A 20289-nucleotide genomic window follows, 5' to 3' on the forward strand; every position below is an offset into this window, starting at 1 on the left:
CTATTTGTGATCAGGGGTCTTACAGAAAACTTTAGTGAGACAATAAATTATTATTATGCACTTGAAAGTACAGGTACTATAATTTTCAGAGAGACACATAATATAATAAAAATATAATACTAAAGCCACAATATTCACCAGTGACGGGTATATACAATATCACCACCATTGGTGCGTGGAACAGGGGTGTGGTGAACCCTCACTCTTGTTCCGGTTACCAGTGGCGGGGTTTTGATATACCCGCCACTGGTGGGTCACCAATGGTGGGTATCCGGAAATCCCCGCCATCGGTGGTCTCCTGTACCAAAAACCCAAGGAGGGGTCACCAGTGGCGGGTATCCACTAAATACCCGCCATTGGTGATGTCCCCTATATACATATATATATATTACAGAGCAGGACTTGGCGAAAATTCTCGTATCCAAATCGCGCGTCTTCTCGACCAGCAGCGCTTCCTCGAGCACCCCGACGCCGAAGCACTACCCAAATCTCACGCCGCCGCTGCCGATGCCCTTCTCCCTCGCCTCCCCTCCCCTCCCTCGCGCCTCCCTCACCGCCGCCCTTCTCCTCGCCTCCCGCTCCTCGCCGAAACCCTAGCCCTAGCCGCCGCCGCCATGTCCTCGCAGGACCCCAGCTCCGGCGGGGGGTCGCAACGGACGACGAGGAGCGGGAAGCTCCTCGCCCCGCAGGCTCCGCCGGTCGCCGAATCCGGATCTAGTGGCCCCGCCTTGCCGCCGCCCGGCCCGCATCGCCAGGGGCGCGGCCCGGCCTCCTCGATGCCGCCCCCTCCACCGGCCGCCGCTGCCGCCCCAAGCCCGACCACCGTTGCTGCGGCCCCCACCGCCGACCCTGCCTCAACCACCGCGCCCGCCGCGGCCCCCACCTCCGATGAAGCCGCCGCCGCCATTGCCACTGTAGAGGTAAGTTTAATTTGAATCTTAGGGTTAATCTTAGTTTTAATTTGAATGGTAGGTTTAATTTCAATCTTAGGGTTAATCTTAGGGTTTGAATCTTAGGTTTAATTTGCTGTTTAGGGTTGTTGTTTAGTATATAACTTATAAGGGTTAATTTGATTAATCTTAGGAAAAACAAAAATTTCTTGTTGTTTAGGGTTGTTCTTAGTTTAGTTAAATGATTAAACTGTTGTTATATAACTTATAAGTGCTTATTTCTGTTCACGTATTAGTATATGTCGCTGCTAGTTAGGTTAACTTGCTGGTGCTTAAGATAATTTGATGCTTATTTAATAAATATGTTGTTGTTGGTGCTGTTAATGGTGCATGTGATCCCGACCATCGTGTTGATTGATATGAGCAATGTGGGCCCGGCCATCGTGCCGGGTCGTTGAGAAGGGTCCGGCCATTGTGCCGAGGGGGTATATGTGGGTGGCAATTTTTTTTATGCAGGTATAAAATTTGGTTAGACTCATTTGTTATTTAACAGCAATGGTCATGCCGAAATTTTCTTGTTTTACAGCATAGGTCATGCCGAAATTTTTCTTTTTTTTAAATTACTTTTATAAGTGTTGGATAGGAACCTCAGGCTCGCGTTGAAGAGATGCATGAGCAGCCACCGGTTGTGGAGGTAGAAGTCCAAGAAGAAGCAGGGGCATTTTCCTTGGGTTCGGAAATTGCCATGAGCGATAGCTTCGAGCATGGCGAAAAAGGAGCCGAGGAGCAGCTATTTCTTCAAGGAGCAGCTAACGAGGAAAAAGCCCAGGGTGCGACATCTCAGGCTACCGCGTCGACTACTCAATCGAAGTCGAAGCGGGGGACGAACAAGGTGCCGTCGGAGTCGTGGGTCGTCACCAAGCTCAACAAAGAAAGCTACCCGGAGGAACCGGTGGAGGCTGCAGAAAAATTCGCCAACACAGGCAACGCCATCGTACTAGGAGATGCTCGGATCTATCAAACATGGAGCGACGTCCCTGAAGCTGTGAAGCAGGATTGTTACGAGGCGGCATGGAAGCGGTTCGTGTCTGCCAATGATGAGATCCGCGTATGGTTGGAGTGGCGGATATACCAAGTCATGAGGAAGGGCCAGAGCACGTGGCAATATAACTGTAGCAAGCTCATCGGCAAAGACTGGAAGACTGTGGTTAACAAGCACTGGACGGGGATCTCGGAGGAGGACTGGAAGAGGTTCAAGGTGTGGGTCAGGTCCCCTGAATTCAAGGCCAGCGAAAAATGGTACAAGGAGCTTCGTGAGAAAAGGCCCTTCGACCACCGCCTCGGCAGTCGTGGACACCCCAGAAAGGAGAAGGTGTGGGCGAAGGAGGACGCAGCATTGGACAAAGCCGGAATACAGCCCAGGGTCCCAACTTTGCTTCGCGGTGAGCACTCCAGCAAATGGCCGCGGTCATCCATTACCGCAAATCAATGGGCGGGCCTGGAGCCTATGTCAGAGAAGCAAGAGGCTGCACTCGTAAGGCCTCGTCCTGACATCTTCTTTTATCGGTTGGGCTTATTATACTCAGATACAAGATTAACATCGAGCATGTTGTTTTTTGTATACAGGGTGCAATGGCAGAGTGGGAGTCGGATGGCTCCCACTCGTCTATCAACCAACAGTGGGATGTTGCTATCAGCTACGCTCTGCAACGAAATGAGCACGGGGGCCATATGTGAGGTGTCGGTTCCGGGCCCTTTCGCAAGTAGATGGCGAAAAAGCAAGGTTCCTGGAAACGCAGAAGGGCGGTCAGCAAAGAACAGAGCTCAAAGGAATTAGATGAGAAGATCCCGGTGTTGGCGAGGGAGGAGCTCAAGAAGCTCATGCGGCATGCAAGGGACCAGCGTGATGTCGACAACTTCATTGATCACGATGTTTTCCCGCCGGCGCCCATCCAACCAACCCGACCCACACCGGATCTGTCCCTGCTGGGGAATAAGAGCATCTCATGCTCCGGCACCAATGCCAGCTCAACCCGCTTGGGCCACCCGACGAGAACCTCACGGTAAGCGTCTTCGCGCGGTAGGAAAAATAGTGAAATACCACTATCATGCTCCAATCTATTAATGATGTTGCCATGTTTGTCATGCGCAGAAGGGCGTCAAATGCTGGCTACACATGCCGACGGTGGGGAATCCTCTAGGTGCGGGCGGGTTGCTGATGCCGCGTACGGTCGTGGTGCACCACGTGACCCTCCAAGACGACATGGTCAGGGTGCAGGTGGACTCCGTTCTCAAGGGCTTCGAGGACGAACCGGTCCCTTATCCTCTGCACGAAGAGGCGATGACCCTAAGGGATTGCGTCAACTCCTAGGTCATCTGGCCTAGGAGGTTGGTGGTCCTCGCTACGGAGCCTTCTCCATCTCCATCTCTGTCGCGCCGCCTCGGTCCGTCTCCACCCGCCCTTCTCCATCTCCATCAAGGGCTTCGAGGACGAACCGGTCCCTTATCCTCCATCGCCGCCCAAACCCGAAGCCCCAAAGCCATCCGTACCAAGACCCGTCCCTCGGAGAGCCGCAGCAGCATCGGCCCCATTGGAACCCCGTCCAAGTGCCCCATCTGGGATGCAGGTCCCCCATAAACCGGACAATGTCGATTTCCTGAGACGCAGGAAAAAGAAGAGGGGGACAGGCAGCAAGGCAAGCAAGGCTCCTCCAAGGAGGGGAAAGAGTCATCTTCTACGGGAAGACAACGAAAGACCGTGCCGCAAATAGAAGGGATTTGGGAAGGGCGACTAGACATTCTGAAGATGCCCACCCACCCCCGTGTTGGAGATAGATTGCCTGATGGATCTTATTGCCTGGACAGGCGATTCTCCCAATTTTTGTTGTTCCACCCCGGACAACCGATGGTATCCTAGGATGACCTGAAGCAATATGGGATGGCCGTCGCCGACCCACTTCTCTTCAACGCCACTTTGCTTGGTCCAGACCCATTGCTGGCAGAAAGTAGAAGGTTGGCGATTGAATACATCACTCAATTCATGTTGAAGCACAAAGATTGTTGTTTTATGTTGATATTGTACCATCTACAGTAAGTTGTTTTCAATTCGCGTGAATACATACATTTTTTTTCCATCGGACGACTTGCTTGTTATATTATTTGGCTAATACAATGTGCGTCCTTTTGTGAAACAGCGGCCATTGGGTGACAATCGCCATCTGCCTCGATCTTGGGGGGGTCACATATTTTGATCCACTACGACGCAACGAGAATGAACCACAACGCGACTTTGACCCGATCAAAAATGTCATCGACTCAGCCTATCGCGACGCGGTGAAATGGTACACGATGCCTGGCTTCAGCTGCAATCCTGACGCTCCCCTCAGGCATAGTTTCAGGTTCCCCTGCGAGCAACAGCCTGAAGGATCTGTCTACTGTGGTTACGACTGCGTGCACAATATTCAACAGTTCATCAACGACTTCAAGCCGAAGGGAGGTCATCAAAACGACCGGGGATTACTACGGCGGCGGGATTGTCGCCAAAAGGGGTTAATTTGTGTGCAACACTTTTATTTTGTGGCTCATTCTTTCAAACACTATGTATACATGCATGTGACTTGAATGTTTAACTCGTGTGGAATTTTGTAATTTATTTGCTGCTATTCTGTTTCTTTGGTGCTGCTGTATTCCTGATATTTTCTGTGCTTTGCTGCATTCCTGCTATTTCTGAGCTACAGGAATATTTATTTTTATACATAATTCTTTTATTTTTTCGGGGAAAAATAGCACCAGTGGCGGTTAGACACCACCGTCACTGGAACCAGACCGCCACTGGAAATGTCCAGTGGCGGGTACTGCACCCGCCACTGTTGTACTCCACGCACTTTTCGGGTGGTGTCGGAGGGATTTACAGTGGCGGTTTGTAGGTCTTCGGTGGCGGGTATTTTACCCGCCATTGGTTATCTCGGTGCAGCAGTGGCGGGTATTTTACCCGCCACCGGTGCTAAAACCTCCAGTGACGCAGAGTTGGTAGCGGACGTGATTACTGCCACCAACCCCATTTTTTTACCGCCAGTGGAGGGGTTTTCTGGAGTAGTGTGAGAATCTGATCAAACCATCATCTTTTTGAATGCTTCTACATCCAGCCCATCCACAGATTCAAGTGGATTTCTGAACCTATTGATCTAACAGCCCCAAATCCTCTTTCTTTGACTTCTAAATATTTTTCCACCGATCAAATATTGCTTCCATGTTTTAGTAACCATCTCTGGTCGTCAGTATCACTGGTCAGAGGTCCTAGGTCAATCAAGTAGGGGTTGGGACTCAGAAACTCAAATCAGCCTATATCCTGCTTAGAGCCAAATTGGTTGATTGCATCTTTTTGTTACATTTATTCTCTCTGACTGAAACTTGCTGCATATATAGTGTCTATCATGTTCTAGCATTCATGTAGTTTTCATACAAATAATTTCACGTGTTCTAGACTTGTATATCTGAAGATATTGAGATCGCAAAGTCGTTATTTCATGTGCACTAGTTACTTTGATCATACATGTTCTTGCTCTGTAAAAATCTGCAAAAATGTCTTTAGGATCATGTTTCTAGTTGGTTTTATTTGCGCCCATGTTAATTAGACATTCACTTCTGAATATTCATATTTAGCACAAGTTTTTGATTATTTATAAGGCAATGTTTTCATTCTAGTTCATCGGTTTGATCATAAATCCTCTGGGCGCGTGCGGGTTGCTGATGCCGCGTACGGCCGTGGTGCACACGTGACCCTGCGAGACGACATGGTAGCCCCTCGTCATTGGCGCCGACCGTGGGGAAGAAATGCATCAGATCTACGATCTTCTCGACCATGTTGTTCTCAATCCATAACGCATCAACCACAGAGGAGTCGATCCGCTTCGGGTCCTTGAGCTTCTCAGCTCACCCGCCAGAATTGCGCTCCACTTTCCGTGACCTCAGCGGTCTTCTGGACCTGTGGTTCGGAGGCTTTAACCTCCGAATCAGCCGTGAGGGAATTGTCAGCTTCACAGATCCGTCACCAACAAGGCAGATCTACGATTCTCCAGAGGCGTCGCCGACTGATCCTTCACCCCCGATGCATTCGCTGGGTGAAACAGGGCCAATTTTGGCCAAATTTTTTTGCACATCACTCGGTGTTCGCCGAAGATCTCACTCCTTACAGCATCAATACCTGTTCGAGTGCAGCCATCAACCCCAATGACGCAATCGCGATCCCTCGCATCACCTTAGCACAAGTCTTTGCGGCGGAAGTAGGCGAGAGCAGCGGAGACTGACACCGCGCCAACAGAACCATCTTCGCCGAGGCGTGCGTAGGAGACACGACTAATGATCGCCCAACAATTATTCTCATGCCGGAAGAGGAAGTTCGGGTCGAGGACGCTCTTAACGGCACTACCCCTTTACCAGCAAATGCCATGCGCAACGAGATGATGGCATATCATCATGCGCTAAACACTACGCATGCTTGACTACGAGATGAGCAGGCAGAGGTATAGCAACGGAGAGAGATCGCCGATGCCTCGAGTGCTCGCAGACAGCTTTCAACTCAGAGTCGCAGTGCTTGCTCCCGAAGCACTCCCAGATATAGAGCGCCGCGCTATCAAGGAGCCGTGGTCGCTGGAAACACGTACCTCCTATCCACTATGCCACCGGATGACGACCCGAAGGCGGCAATTCACAAGCAGGTCTTGGCCGGCTTAGGCCTCATCGGGAATGCCCTCATGGGCCCCAACTCGAACCAGATGGAGCCCCGGTGACAGAGGGATGAGGGTTCCCCACGGCAAAATAATCGCACGACTCCTCCACGACAGGGACTGGAAGAACAGCCTAATAGCCGCCGCAACACCCTCGTGCTAGGAGATGCTCGAGATATCATTACTCAGCAGAGAATCGACCACGAACGGTCAGCCCATGCTTGCTGCATCATAGAAGAAGAGGATGAACCTTGCAGCGCGGCCTGCTTTAGCCGTCGCGTTTGCAATTCAAAGATGCCCGACAATTTTTCAGTTTCGTCGAGCGCAATCAAGTTTGGCGGATCTCAGGAGCCACGAGCTTGGTTAGAAGATTACCTCACAATGGTACGACTGAAGGGAGAAACGAAGAACACGGGCATGCAATGCTTACAGTTGCAGCTCAAGGGGCACGCTCGCACATGGCTAGCTAGTCTGCTAGAGGGCGAAATCGGCTTGTGGGACGAGCTCTATCAAGTTTTCACCCGCACATTTTGGGCAACATATAAAAGGGCAGTTTCACTGGAGGAACTCTGAGCGTGCACCCAAAGGTCGAGTGAGTCCATTCGATCATACATTTGACGATGGACATCCCTCAAAAATGCAGCAGAAGAAATATCAGACGAAAGTGCAGTCGACGCCTTCAAATGTGGGTTGAAACGCGTCACTTTTAAGGACGAACTGGGGTGAAGCAGGCCAAAAACAGTGGCAGATCTGATGGATATAGCAAATAAATGGGCGGATGGAGAAGATTCAATTCGAAATGAGCACAATGCACTACCCGATGATGAAGAAGCCGAGAGAGGACACGGCCGTAACACCGAACGACGAAAGAAGCGAAAGGAGGGGGAGCCTAACGCTCCCGAGTTCGTAGCGGCAAAGTTCGACCGTAACAGCTGTGGACGAGGTGAACGAAATCATGAAGGGCAGTGGGATAGAAACTACCGTGGCAACTACCGGGATAGCAGCAAGAATCTGCAGCGGCAGCCTCGGAGGTTGCTACGAGATGGGCAACCTGCTTTATCGTTGACGCAGCAGTTGTCATCTCCCTGCCCCTTCCATGGCACCAGGGATGTCGATGGAAATATAAGGTGCGGCCACACACTATTCGAGTACCACCATTTTCATGAGTTGCAGGACACATGCAACCAGTTTCAGAATTCAACGGCAAGCAGGGATTACCCTCAGGGGCCAGGTCAGCAATCAACGAGGAATAATCCCAATCCTTTGGCTCTGCCACATGCCACTCGAGCTGGGATGGTCGCGCACAATGAACCACCTCCCCCTCCATTGCCCCCAAATTTCGCTGGATCCGTGCAACACACGTAGCCTGCGCACGGCCATCAGAAACACCAGTCGCACTTAACACGTATCCATCGCCTCTGGGAAATATCTGCATGATACAGAAAGGAAGGCCGTCCAACCGACATCAAAAAGTTATCACTCGACAAGTTCATCTGGCTGTAGCTGCACCACCCGCCACCCTAGAATACCTCGACTGGTCTGAGGTCGCCCTTTCATTCTCGCAAGCGGATCACCCACCTCAGATCCTGAGGCTAGGACAGTCATCACTAGTCCTAGAAGCTCAGGTGGGAGGCTATGAGATGAGCAAGGTATTCATAGATGGAGGCAATGGCATTAACATCATATTTGCGGATACACTAAGGGCGATGAACAGATCTTTAACAAATCTCCAAGCTACAGACACATCTTTCCACGGAATTGTTCCGGGAAAACTGGCAGTACCATTGGGCCGGGTCAGCCTCGACGTCGTCTTTGGCAACCCCACTAATTTTCGCAAGGAACGGATTGATTTTGAAGTACTCGACTGGAAATCGCAATACCATGTGCTTCTGGGCCGGCCGACACTCGCCAGGTTTATGGCCATCCCCCACTATGCATATATGAGAACCCGGAATTAACTTCCAGACCCTCCATGTGTTTAACTTCATCAGTCCAGGATCAAGCTGATGAACACATATAAAATGAGTACCATTGCACAACAAACTTACGATAAAATAAACTTTATTACGAATATGCCAAAAGACTTACAAAGTGCAATGTCTCACGACACGAATACAATCAGAAATTAGCGGAAATAAAATGCGTAGAGACTCCATCTCAGCCACAGGCAGTCGAGGTAGTCCACGTGACCTCACTCATCTGTATCCTCCTAGTAGTTGTAGTCGGCATCCTCATCTTCATAGAACTCTGAATATCAACAAAATGCAATTGCCACGAGTACATTACGTACTTAGCGTGCCCCCTCAGGAAACCTGAATAACTACATGTATGGCTTCAAAGGAAAGGCTATATGTTTCTTTTGCATAAAAGCAATTTTATTTGAAGTACAATGATATTTTTGTTGAAAGCGATTTTACACCAAAACAAGTTTTTTTATGGTATGAATCCAATGACGTTCAACAACGACACCGGATAAGCGGCGGGATCCTCATGACCTGGCGGCCCAATCGACCTTGTCGATCCAACACACTCACACACCAACACGTGAAATAGAGAGATGTTAGGTAGATGACCCAAAGTGCCACTTCACTCATCCATTAACCGCGGACACGGCTATTTGAATAGTTTTGACTCTACAGAGTTTGTACACTGGACCCACATGAAACCGACATGTTACCCCGCTGCTGTCCTCCCATCAGAGCAGCAATGCCGTCGATTACGTGACCTTTCAATCAACGATCCTTGGTATTGTCTCAGCCCGCTAAGGTTTCCCAGTCAGAGGTGTGTACGTCCACCTACTAAAGGGCCCTCTTGCACCAAACAACAGCCGCAGCCGCCAGGGATAGCAAGTCCCTCAAGTCTCCACTTGACCGAGACGCCACCAATTCACTCTGACCTACTTGGTAGCCATACCCATATAGGCATGTGGTTGAACTGGTATGGTGAAGTTAGCAGTAATCAGGCATTTTCCCTTATAGGGTACAACGGCAACCACAAACTCGAGGGACTCCAACCCACTCCACCAACAATCCGATGCCGCCATACCCTGGTAAGTTAACCAAAATAGTTTTAAAACACACCATCGGCACTTGTCACACAAGTTCGACCACACTCACCATCGGCACTTGATGAATCTTCTTCTTCAACCTTTTTGTCGTTGTTCCACCTCGTCACTCTCTATCCGTCGTAACGATAACAAGAACAAACAAAATAAATACAAAATCGATAAAGCCAAACGAAATAGAAATAAGAGAGCGAATAGACAACGAGGCCTGGAATACGTTTGGAAATGATAGGAACAACATCGTGTAACATCCCAGAATTATTCCATTTTGGAATGTTAAATTAAATAATTATTTTAATTAAAATATTGTCTTTGGAGATATTTTGGTTGTGAATTTTTGAAGGATTTGAAATTTTTAAGACTTATTTAAATTTTTCCATCCCATGTTTGAATATTCAACAAAAGAGTGGATTAATATGACTATTCAAATTATACAACATGGTTGAGACATTTATGTAAGTTCAAAGTCATTCTATTTTGGACCCATATGCATCTTACGATTTCCACCCGATTATTCTTTGCATCTAAATAAATCCTATGTTCTTTTTGAAAGATTTACTAACACACTAAGTTTCCAATTTGGATGCCATGACCATTTGAGAGTATCGTTGGAATATTTGAATCAATTAGAAATAATTTCTGATATTTATTTAAATGTTAAAAAAAGGGAATAATATGACTTTCCTGATTATAAGGTTTGAAAAATATTTAATGATTCATCTATGTTGTTCTCGATATTTGCCTTGTCGTGTTCACTTTGTTTCCGAGAGAAAACTATCAAATATTCGAGAAGAGAATAAAGTGACATCCTCATGTGCAAATGTTATTCCAACATTTATTCCATCATTGAGAGTGAGATAACGTGACCTCCCAAATATAATATAGTTGGAAACATCTGCGATGGTTAACATGGTTTGTGATTTGGTGTTATAAAGCTATTTGGGAATTTAGTGAACCATACAAATATTGTAAGATTTTATTTGGAGCTCAATCCAATGGGGCTTTTATCTAAGGAAGGGTTTTAGTGCAAAGTATGCCAACCCAATATTTTATTGGAGTTTAAACGAAATTATGAAACAAAGTTTCATAATAGATTTCGAAATCTATTTTGATTATTAGTCATAAAGCCCTAATGACAATTACATAAGCCAAAGTATTTTTACTTATTTTATTTTGAAAGGATTCAAGTCCCAAAAGCTCACACTTTGGAGGATTTGAATTTACAAATTTTCTGAAGTTTATTTGGACTTATTTGGAGTTAGGAATCAAAAGTTATTAATAAATACAGAAAATAGAAAAAAAAAGAAAAAAAAAGAGAATGGACCGACCCAAACTAGGCCGGCCCATCTCCCAGCAGCAGCCCATCTCCCCTGTTTTTTTTCTTTCCTTTTCTTTGTGGGCCAAGCCTCTCCTCTGGCCCATCTCCCAGCCGACCTCCCTCCGGCCCAACTTCACCCGAGCGCCCGGCCCAGCCGAGCGCAGCCTCGTGCTCGTCTTCCTCCTGTGCATGAAAGGAAACCTCCCTCCTGCCATGATTCCCTCCTTCGATTTCTTTCCTTCCCGCGTGGTTTTCTTCGAAAGGAAACCACCTCATCAATCCCCACCATCACAGGAACCAATTCAACCAATCAATTTGTCGTTTTCTATCTTAATCGCCATTTTCAAAAGAGGCGCCCCGAATCCCGCTCGATGGCATCCCGCTCCCGATCTCTCTCCTCGGCTGGTATAAAAGGATTCCACACACGTCAGTTTGAGCCTTTGCCTCTCCTCTCCCATTTTCATGTGGAAAGCTTTGCCTCTAAACCTCTGTACAGACCGGTACATCGACGTCCTTCCCCGCCGGTCACCGTCGCCATTGTACACGGTGAGATCACCCCGAAGCTCCTTTTCTCGATTCCTTTCGCCGGTAGACTTCTATGACCTTCCTCTAACTCCGCGATAAGGTTATGCGGTCCATCTCCATCGTTGGCCGTGCCGTCCCTGACCCCATGCCGAAGCCACGCCCGGAGCTCTGCCCGTCGACGTCCGGATGCGTCTCTGACCGCGCAAGCCGCGTCATGACCTCCGCCTTGACACCGTGCGCGTCCCTAGCCTCCTCACCAACCACATCGATCCTGCCGACGACTCCTTTGCCATTTTCCGAACTCCGGCGAACTCCGACGTCTCGGTGAGAAAACTTTCAGCATGATCTGTTTTGATTAGCCTTGTTTAGAAGACCATATCTTTTGACCTGTGTTTCATTTTCAGCCGAATCTTTCTATTGTAGTTAGATCACGTCCTCCACTATAGATCAGATCAGTTTGTATACCCCGTCTCCATGAGCTTCTGTAGTGCAGCTTCATTGGAACTTGCTATTCACAGTATGTAGCTTCTGGATTTGCCACCTTCAGAAATTAATATAAATTGTTCCATTGATTCGTTCGGTTCCAAACCTTCTGTAGTTCATCAATTAGATCCTGTTCTACACATTAGTGTACTTGGTGTGCAATTTAGGATTTTTCTACCTAAGTGCATCTTCAATCAAAAGTCGTATCTGTTAACATTATCACCTCAGTTAGTTGTCTTCCGGAGCCTTATCTTTTCAACCATTACTTCAAATTAGATGATTCTTTCTGTCATGTCAAGATCAAATCCAATTCTACATCCTAGACCTCTTTTAACACCTTTCCAAGTTCATCCACACTAGTGCATCGTCCTTGCAAAACCGTTCCTCTGTCACGACGGACAATGTGCTGTTTTGAGTAGGCACATTCCAGGCCTGGTAACTTGTGAACCATAGAACCTTTTCGGCCAATTCTTTCTGTGTTGTGTAGAGCACACCTTGAACTCCAGTTTAGACCACTTGGTGCACTTTTTCCCACACAGGCACACTAGTCAAATTTCAACCAAACTCTGTATCTTTTAGCACTATCTTATTGATTAGCACTGTTCCAAAGCCCATACATGTTGATCCATAGTTTTAAACTAGTTCATTCTTTCTGTTGTGACTAGAGTACACCAATCTCTAATTTCTGGACCACTTTGTACACCTTCGAAAGCTATTCTACAGTATCCCATGACCCCTAGAAAATTGTATCTATTAACAGCCCGTAGGTTATCAAATCAATTCCGTTCCAACTCTGCTTTTGTCCCAACCTTGTTCCTACCTCTTAGATCTATGCCTAGGGCAGCCTAACAGTAGTTAGGTACTGTTTAATTTAAACTTTGTATATTGCTTTGGTTCTTTATTTGGAGTTATGATTTGGAGTTGTCGAATGGTTATTTATTATTACTTTTCGTTCTTCGCGATAGATTATACGGAGTGCGGTAACTGTGAGTATCGAAAAGAAGAAAATTACAAAGACACTAATTAGGCAAGTTCACTTTGACCATCATCCTATTATTTATTATGCACTAGTTTTTATTAGTTGCATTGTTAGGATTATTATTGTACCTATGCTAGCTATGATTCTCCTAGTAGTATAGGATACCATTGCCATGCCCTTACCACCAATTGCCATCGTAGGTAGTCCAATGCTACGCTATGATAGTATACGAGGGTGGTATTATTACAATGTGATACTATTGTCATTATGGAGTAAAGTTATGATTTTCCTAGTGTATGACAAAACAAGTAATTTAATGAACCGTCCTGGGTGGGCTGCTTTGAGTATTTGAGATGTATGCGATGTCAGGTCCATTTCTATGAGTCGTCTCGGCATTTCTATGGGAGCGCTTGCGTCGCAAATGTGGGATGCCACCCGGGGTAACCAGAGACTGGACTAGTTTCCTATTTAATTGTTTCCAGTACAACCACATGCTAAATGGGCTCTGGCTTGATGGAGTAAGACATATGATCCTGGATCCGAGGGATTGTGCAGATGTAGCCGTGTAGGTGGGAACGTATGTCCCTTAAGTGCTCTGATGATTATTGTCTGAAAATTCTCGTAATCAACGCCGTTGCTACTCTACCCTGAGGACAGCAAGGGATTAACCTGTCGGTTTCTTGTGGGTAAAGTGTACAGCTTCTCGAGTGTCAAAGTAAGTACTTAGCCGTGTCTCCGGTTACGGACAATTATGAGCGACTAGATTTGGGAGCTGTAAGGAATGTCTCACTCGTTCTAATTTCTTAATAAAATAAATGGTTTGAACTGGGTAGGAGCATTGATGTTTCTACTCAATGTGCCTAGGTTAATAGGAGCATGGGTGTTTCTACCCGGTGTCCAATAGAGATAAAATTATTTGTTTAAAAATGATAGGATGAAACATTGATACTTTTTCACAAAATGCCGGAACCCCACCTTGCCAAATACTGCATATACTTGTTAGGTATGATATAACCCTTGAGTGAACTTGCCAATACATTCAATGTATTGACCCCCTAGTGGCTGCAACATTTAAATGTTGCAGGTGAACCAGGTGAAGAGTGAGGTACGAATTGTTAGGGTTGCGAGTTTACATTCCAACATGTTTCGACTGTGGAATTGTTATGAAACTCCTGTATCTTCTGCCTTCCGCTGCAAGATTTTATTTTCTTTTGAGATAACCCATGAGGTTATGCAATATGTAAGCTACTATTAAATTCTGGATCAATGCGATGTAATATACTTTTGACCTTTGTATCTTGATATTACATTTTGAAACTGTGTGTGCTAGCGAGTCGATCCAGAGACTAGCACTGTAAGCACAAAGATCAAACCCTGTATAGGGGCGGTCGCTTCACTTTGATAGGATTGGATAGTGGGACAGATTCTTACAAAGATGACTATATACCAGAATGGAAGGAATATAACTCTATTGGTCATACCGTTTAGTATAACTAATAAGTACCACACCAAAAGGTTATATAGCTCTAATCAAATAGCACTCTAGGACAAAGCAATGCATCCAGGACGTTCATTTGCAAGTAACAATCAACTCATATCATAGTACAAGTAGAAGTCATAACATCAACCATGCAGCAGGATGAGCGAGAGAATTACAAAGTTAATAATGCTCTCTACACATGATAAATACATAAAAATAGAACGATGTCTAATCCAAGGCATGGTTGAAACAAAGTATGACTTCAGTGGCAAACAGTTAATTAATCACAGCAGAAAAACTATGAGCAAAGCATGCCACAACAAGTAATGCTATCATGTTAGAATAATCCATAGGGATAAAGAAATCTGGAATGCAACTTCTAGTGACAATAAGCTATCATGAAATGAATGCACATGAACAATGCATATGCACTAAGCAACATGGCAAGCTATTGAACATTAATCAGGGAAGAGACATCTCTATATGAGAGCATATACAAGTACAAGCTAGCAGCAACTAACATGTATCACTAGCTAGCAAGCAAGAGGCTATCCATGGATGAGCATATATGCTGTACTAAGATAAGTCAAACCATAACAAAGTATGCCAAGCAATATGAGAGCACATGCCTATTATTTGTATCTATAAATACAATCAAGATCATGGCATTGGAATATATAGTACTAAAATTGTACAAAGCATTCATGCGACTTCAGAATAGCTACAAGAATAAACTATAGCAAATGCATTGCAATTGTACAAACCTACTCTATATGCAATTTAGTAGTGGATAAATGCAAACATCATACCATGACATATATATGAACAGCATGGAAAGCATCAAAACAAACTATGTATAACATTGGGATGCTGCAATATGATTAGAAAATTACTATATACAGTACCAAGCATTTATATACACTAAACATGATGTATGTACCGAAATAATAATGCTAAGAACAAACTAGCAGTCCATAAATACTCAAAGAATTAGTAACAGTACTTGTAAGCATACAGAATCTGTATAAGCATAAACAAATACACTAGCAAGAATACTACTTTAGTCATGAGATGAATTCTACAAACTGCAGAAACATTTATACAACATTACAATTCACCACAGGCTAAAAATACTACAAGCAAGCCAAGACATAAATCTAACCCGCAGATAAAGACATGTCAAACATATATATGCAAGCTAGCATGATCATTACAATAGTCTGCACAAAATAGATGCATTCAGCAATAAACATGACTGAATTAAGTAACATATCCAGAGTACTCCTAAAAATATCTAAGATGTTATGTTATGCAGTTTTATGCCATGGAATTCATGCACATGAATTTCTGATCAAACCGATGAACTAGAATGCGAACTGTGCTTTTTAAAATAATAGAAGACTTGTCCAAGAATGGAGATGCAGAAGTGAATACCTAACTAACAGGTGTGAAAGTAAAAGCAACTACAAACATGACTTAAAGAGATTTATGCAGATTTCTACAAAGCAAGAACAAGTATGATCAAAGTAACTAGTGCACATGAAATAATGACTTTGCAATCTCAATATATACTCAAATATACATGCCCAGAACATGTGAAATTACTTGTATGCAAACTAAATGAATACTAGAACATTATACACACTGTATATGCAGCAAAGTTTCAGCCAACGAAACTAAATTTAGCAAAAAACAGGAAATCAGCCAAAATTGGCTCTAAACAAGATAGGCTGATCTTAGTTTCTGAGTCCCAACCCCTAACTGATTGGTCCGGGACATCTAACCAGTATTAATGACGTCCAGAGATGAGTACTAAAGCAAGGAAGAAAGATTTGATCGGTGGAAAATATTCAGAAGTCCAAGAAAAAGGATTCGGTGCTGTTGGATCAATTGGTTCAGAATTCCAATTGAATTTGTGGATGGGCTGGGTATAGAAGCATTCTTAAGGTTGTTGATTGAACAAGATTCTCACCAATTTGATGAACAACAGTAGATCGAGGAGAGAAGAAAGTTGGTCGCTGCTGTAGTCGATCAGATCATTCAGGCTTCTGCGGTCCTCCTCTTCCTTCCTGGTACATGCGCCTGGCCTTCTCTCCACGCATGTGCTGTTCCTGATCGCTGGCTGCTCTCCCTTGCGATTGATCCCCTTCGGTGCTGCACCATGGGAGCCTTCGGTTGAGAGTGGGGAGAGGGCAGAGGGAGTGGCTGTGCGTTTTGGAGAAAGAAAGAGTGCAACCGCTGCTTTGAGAGGAGGCTGGAAGAAGATATAGACGGGAGACACACGTGTGGGAATTGGGAAGCAATGGTTCGGCCTGGAGTTGGGGCTGCATGCAGAGGGGAATCGGCGCTGCCTGTCGGGAAAGATGAAAGGAAGGAGGCGGCAGTTGGCATGGCTAGAATTGCCTGCGGCAGTTTCAGAGGGAAGAGGCGCCTGCGTTCTGGAGATTAAACACACTAGGAACAAGATGATCAGCAGACAACTCATGTGTGGGTTAGGGAGTTCGACTTGGAATTGGGCAAGGGAAAAATAGAGAGAAGAGAGATGGGTTACGGCTGGGGATTTCAGCCAAAGCGAAAAAGGAAGAGGAAATGCTTTTCTTTTTACAGAAAGCTAATTAGAGATCGAACAAACTTCAATCAAACACCAAATCAACTTCGAGAATTCCAGAGAGATTCAAAGGTGTATACTTTAACATGGAGAATCCAAATAAAATACAAACAAACCAAACGAGCAAGTATAAATCAAATTTATATTCCAGTCGGTGTTAATTCGATTTAAAACCAAGGAACCCAAAATAGTTCAATTAAGCTTTGATTAACTCAACTTCGGCACACATTTTTAGGAAATAGATTTTGGAACTACGAAAACTGGTATGCTACAGCATATGTCATGATGAAAATGCCTGGACCCGATGGCATAATCACCGTCCGAGGAAGCTTTACAAGATCGGACAATTGTGACAGAGAATTCCATAAACTTGCCGAATCATTTGGCATGCAGACAGAACTCGCCTCTTTGAAGGCAACGACAGACAACGACGTACTTCCCATGACGAAGAAAGCGCCACAGCAGATAGAGTTCAGCACGAAGAGCGACACGACGGAGCATCAGGTACACCCAACGGATCCCAGTAAAACAGTGCTGGTGTCCTCGAGTCTTCCTCCCGCATAGGAAAACACGCTCGTCGAGTTCCTGTGCGAGAATTGGAATTTTTTTGCCTGGGTACCATCCGATATGCCGGGAATTCCCAGGGAACTCGCCGAGCACTCTTTGCATGTGGACGAGCATGCCAAACCCATCAAGCAACCGATGCGACGTTTTTCAGAACCAAAGTGGAAGGCCATTGGTGAGGAGGTCAACCGTTTACTCGATGCAAAGTTTATCCGGGAAATAAAACAAGCTACCTGGGTGGCGAACCCCGTGCTTGTCTTGAAGAAAAACACGAAAGTTTTGCGCATGTGCGTCGACTTCACCTCGTTGAACAAGCACTGCCCGAAAGATCATTTTCCCCTCCCTCGAATTGACCAGATCGTCGATTCGACTACGGGATGTGCTCGGTTGTCATTCCTTGATGCATATTCTGGATACAATCAGATTCGATTGAAGAAGGAGGACGAAGACAAGACAACATTCGTAACGCCTTATGGAGTTTTCTGCTACACAACTATGCCTTTCAGACTGAAAAACGCAGGCACTACGTATCAACATTGCATGCAAGCGTGTCTTGGGGCGCAGCTTGGCAGAAATGTTCAAGTCTACATCAACGATATCGTTATCAAGACAAAGACTGAAGATACTTTGTTAGAAGATATTCGAGAGACATTCTAGAATCTCGATAAGTATCGGATCAAGCTTAACCCGACGAAATGCGTTTTCGGAGTACCTGCAGGGCAGCTTCTGGGCTATTTTCTTTCTGCAAAGGGAATCGAAGCCAATCCAGACAAGATCAGAGCAATAGTAACAATGAAGGAACCAACAAACATCCATGCAGTACAGCAGCTTCCAGGACGAGTGGCAGCCCTTAGCCGTTTCATTAGTAGATTGGGAGAAAAAGCTTTACCATTCTACCAGCTACTCAAGAAGGGAGACAAATTCCCGTGGACACTCGAAGCCAGCAGCGCATTCGCCGATCTAAAACGCATGCTATCAACTCCTCCAGTCCTTGTAGCTTCACTCGAGAATGAGCCTCTCTTGTTATACCTCGCCGCCACAAATCAAGTGGTCAGCACGGCCTTGGTAGTAGAAAGAGCAGAAGAAGGGAAAGCGTAGCCAGTCCAGAGGCCGATATACTATGTTAGTGAAGTACTATCTCTCACGAAGCAGTGTTATCCACATTATCAGAAGCTAGCATACGGAGTATTTATGACAGCTCGGAAGCTGGAACATTATTTTCAGCAACACCGATCGTCGTAGTGAGTGAAGCTCCACTTGCCAACATTCTCAATAACCTAGAAGCAACAGGACGGATCGCCCAATGGGGAATCAAGATTTCGCCCAGGAATATCACATAGGAGCGCCGGAAAGCAATCAAGTCGCAGGTGCTACCAGATTTCATCGCCGAGTGGACCGAGATGCAGACTCCAAGCCCACCCGATTTGTCGAGTGCCTGGACCATGTATTTTGATGGATCCAAACGGGCAGAAGGCGCCGGGGCAGGAGTAATATTGATCTCACCAAAAGGAGACAGGATACGCTATGTTTTTCAGATGCCTCCAACAATGAAGCCGAATAAGAAGCTCTGTTGCATGGCATGCGGATGGCAAAAGCGTGCGGCGCCACTCGCCTAATGATATATGGCGACTCCAACTTGGTTGTGCAGCAAACAATGAAGACCTGTGACACAGTATCAGACACCATGATCGCCTACCGTGATATGTACAACACATTGGAGGGTAATTTTGATGGTTGTGAACTCGCGCATGTCAGCCGAGCCAGTAACGAAGAGGCTGATCATCTGGTCAACCTGGGATCCACACGGGCAGCAGTTCCGCCTGGCGATTTTCTGGAGATCATCCATCAGCGAAGCATCAAAGAGAAGAGCGTGACAATTTCGGTCAAAAAGTCGCCCAACTCAGATCCCACAGCCGATTCAGCAGTTTCACCTGAAAACCCCGCAAATGAGCAAGCAGCAGCCGGCGCAGCCGAAGTCCTGGCAATTGAACCAACATGGATGAAGCCTTTACTCACATACATGCTCCGGCAGGAGCTGCCAGAGGATACAACCGAAGCTAGAAGGGTTATGCGGCGATCGAAAGCTTTCACAGTTATCAATGGTGTCGCATCCGGGGTGCCCCCGTTGCGCGACGCGTGGGTCGCATCGCTGGGTTCTCGGAAGGATCTTGCCACGGGCGGCATCGCGCAGGCTGCTCGGCAAGCTACCAGCCTGGCAGGGCTAGCGGGGTTCTGGGAATAATTCCGCCTGGGCACCTCCCGGGAAGGCACTCGCCGGGAGGAGGTGTTCCCGGGCACAGGTTTCCGCCGTGAGGGCGAGGCCGAGCGAACGGAGCAGCGGCGCCACGTGGGCGCGCGGCAAGCGCCCAGTGCGCAGTCTTGCCAGGACAAGGAGTGAGGCGCACAACGCATTTAATGACCCGACAGGAGGGGTGTTATCCGTCTAGTCAGGCGAACAGTGGCTGTCCAGGCCTAGTTTCTAGGCCTTAGACCCCTAGCCATGGGATTGGCGCTCATGCATGCATGCCAGCGCATCGAGGAGGAGCTGCCCAAGCTCCCTGCTCGCCACTTGTAATTCATGCACCACGGAACCTGTGGTTTCCCCTTGGCTATAAAAGGAGGACCTCCGCCAACAGTCAAGGGGTTGGTTTT

At 46.3% G+C, this 20289-nt stretch overlaps 1 protein-coding gene across 1 annotated transcript; it reads left to right on the forward strand.

Annotated features, from left to right (window-relative positions):
* Positions 1-614: 614 nt before the first annotated feature.
* Positions 615-19879, forward strand: LOC104584112. Its single transcript, XM_010238251.1, has 3 exons — positions 615-920; positions 1534-1998; positions 19286-19879. Exons 1-3 carry the CDS (start codon positions 615-617, stop codon positions 19877-19879), a joined length of 1365 nt encoding a protein of 454 aa, XP_010236553.1.
* The last annotated feature ends 410 nt before the right edge of the window (positions 19880-20289 follow it).

Source organism: Brachypodium distachyon, chromosome 3 (assembly GCF_000005505.3).
Source record: "Brachypodium distachyon strain Bd21 chromosome 3, Brachypodium_distachyon_v3.0, whole genome shotgun sequence".
Lineage (NCBI taxonomy): Eukaryota > Viridiplantae > Streptophyta > Magnoliopsida > Poales > Poaceae > Brachypodium > Brachypodium distachyon.

Bases quoted from the DNA above. Each gene is read 5' to 3' on its own strand.
- LOC104584112 (XM_010238251.1), top strand. From the start codon at position 615: ATGTCCTCGCAGGACCCCAGCTCCGGCGGGGGGTCGCAACGGACGACG. The intron at 921-1,533 runs GTAAGTTTAATT...AGTGTTGGATAG, and splicing joins CCGCCATTGCCACTGTAGAG to GAACCTCAGGCTCGCGTTGA. The intron at 1,999-19,285 runs GTATGGTTGGAG...TTGGTTGTGCAG, and splicing joins CTGCCAATGATGAGATCCGC to CAAACAATGAAGACCTGTGA.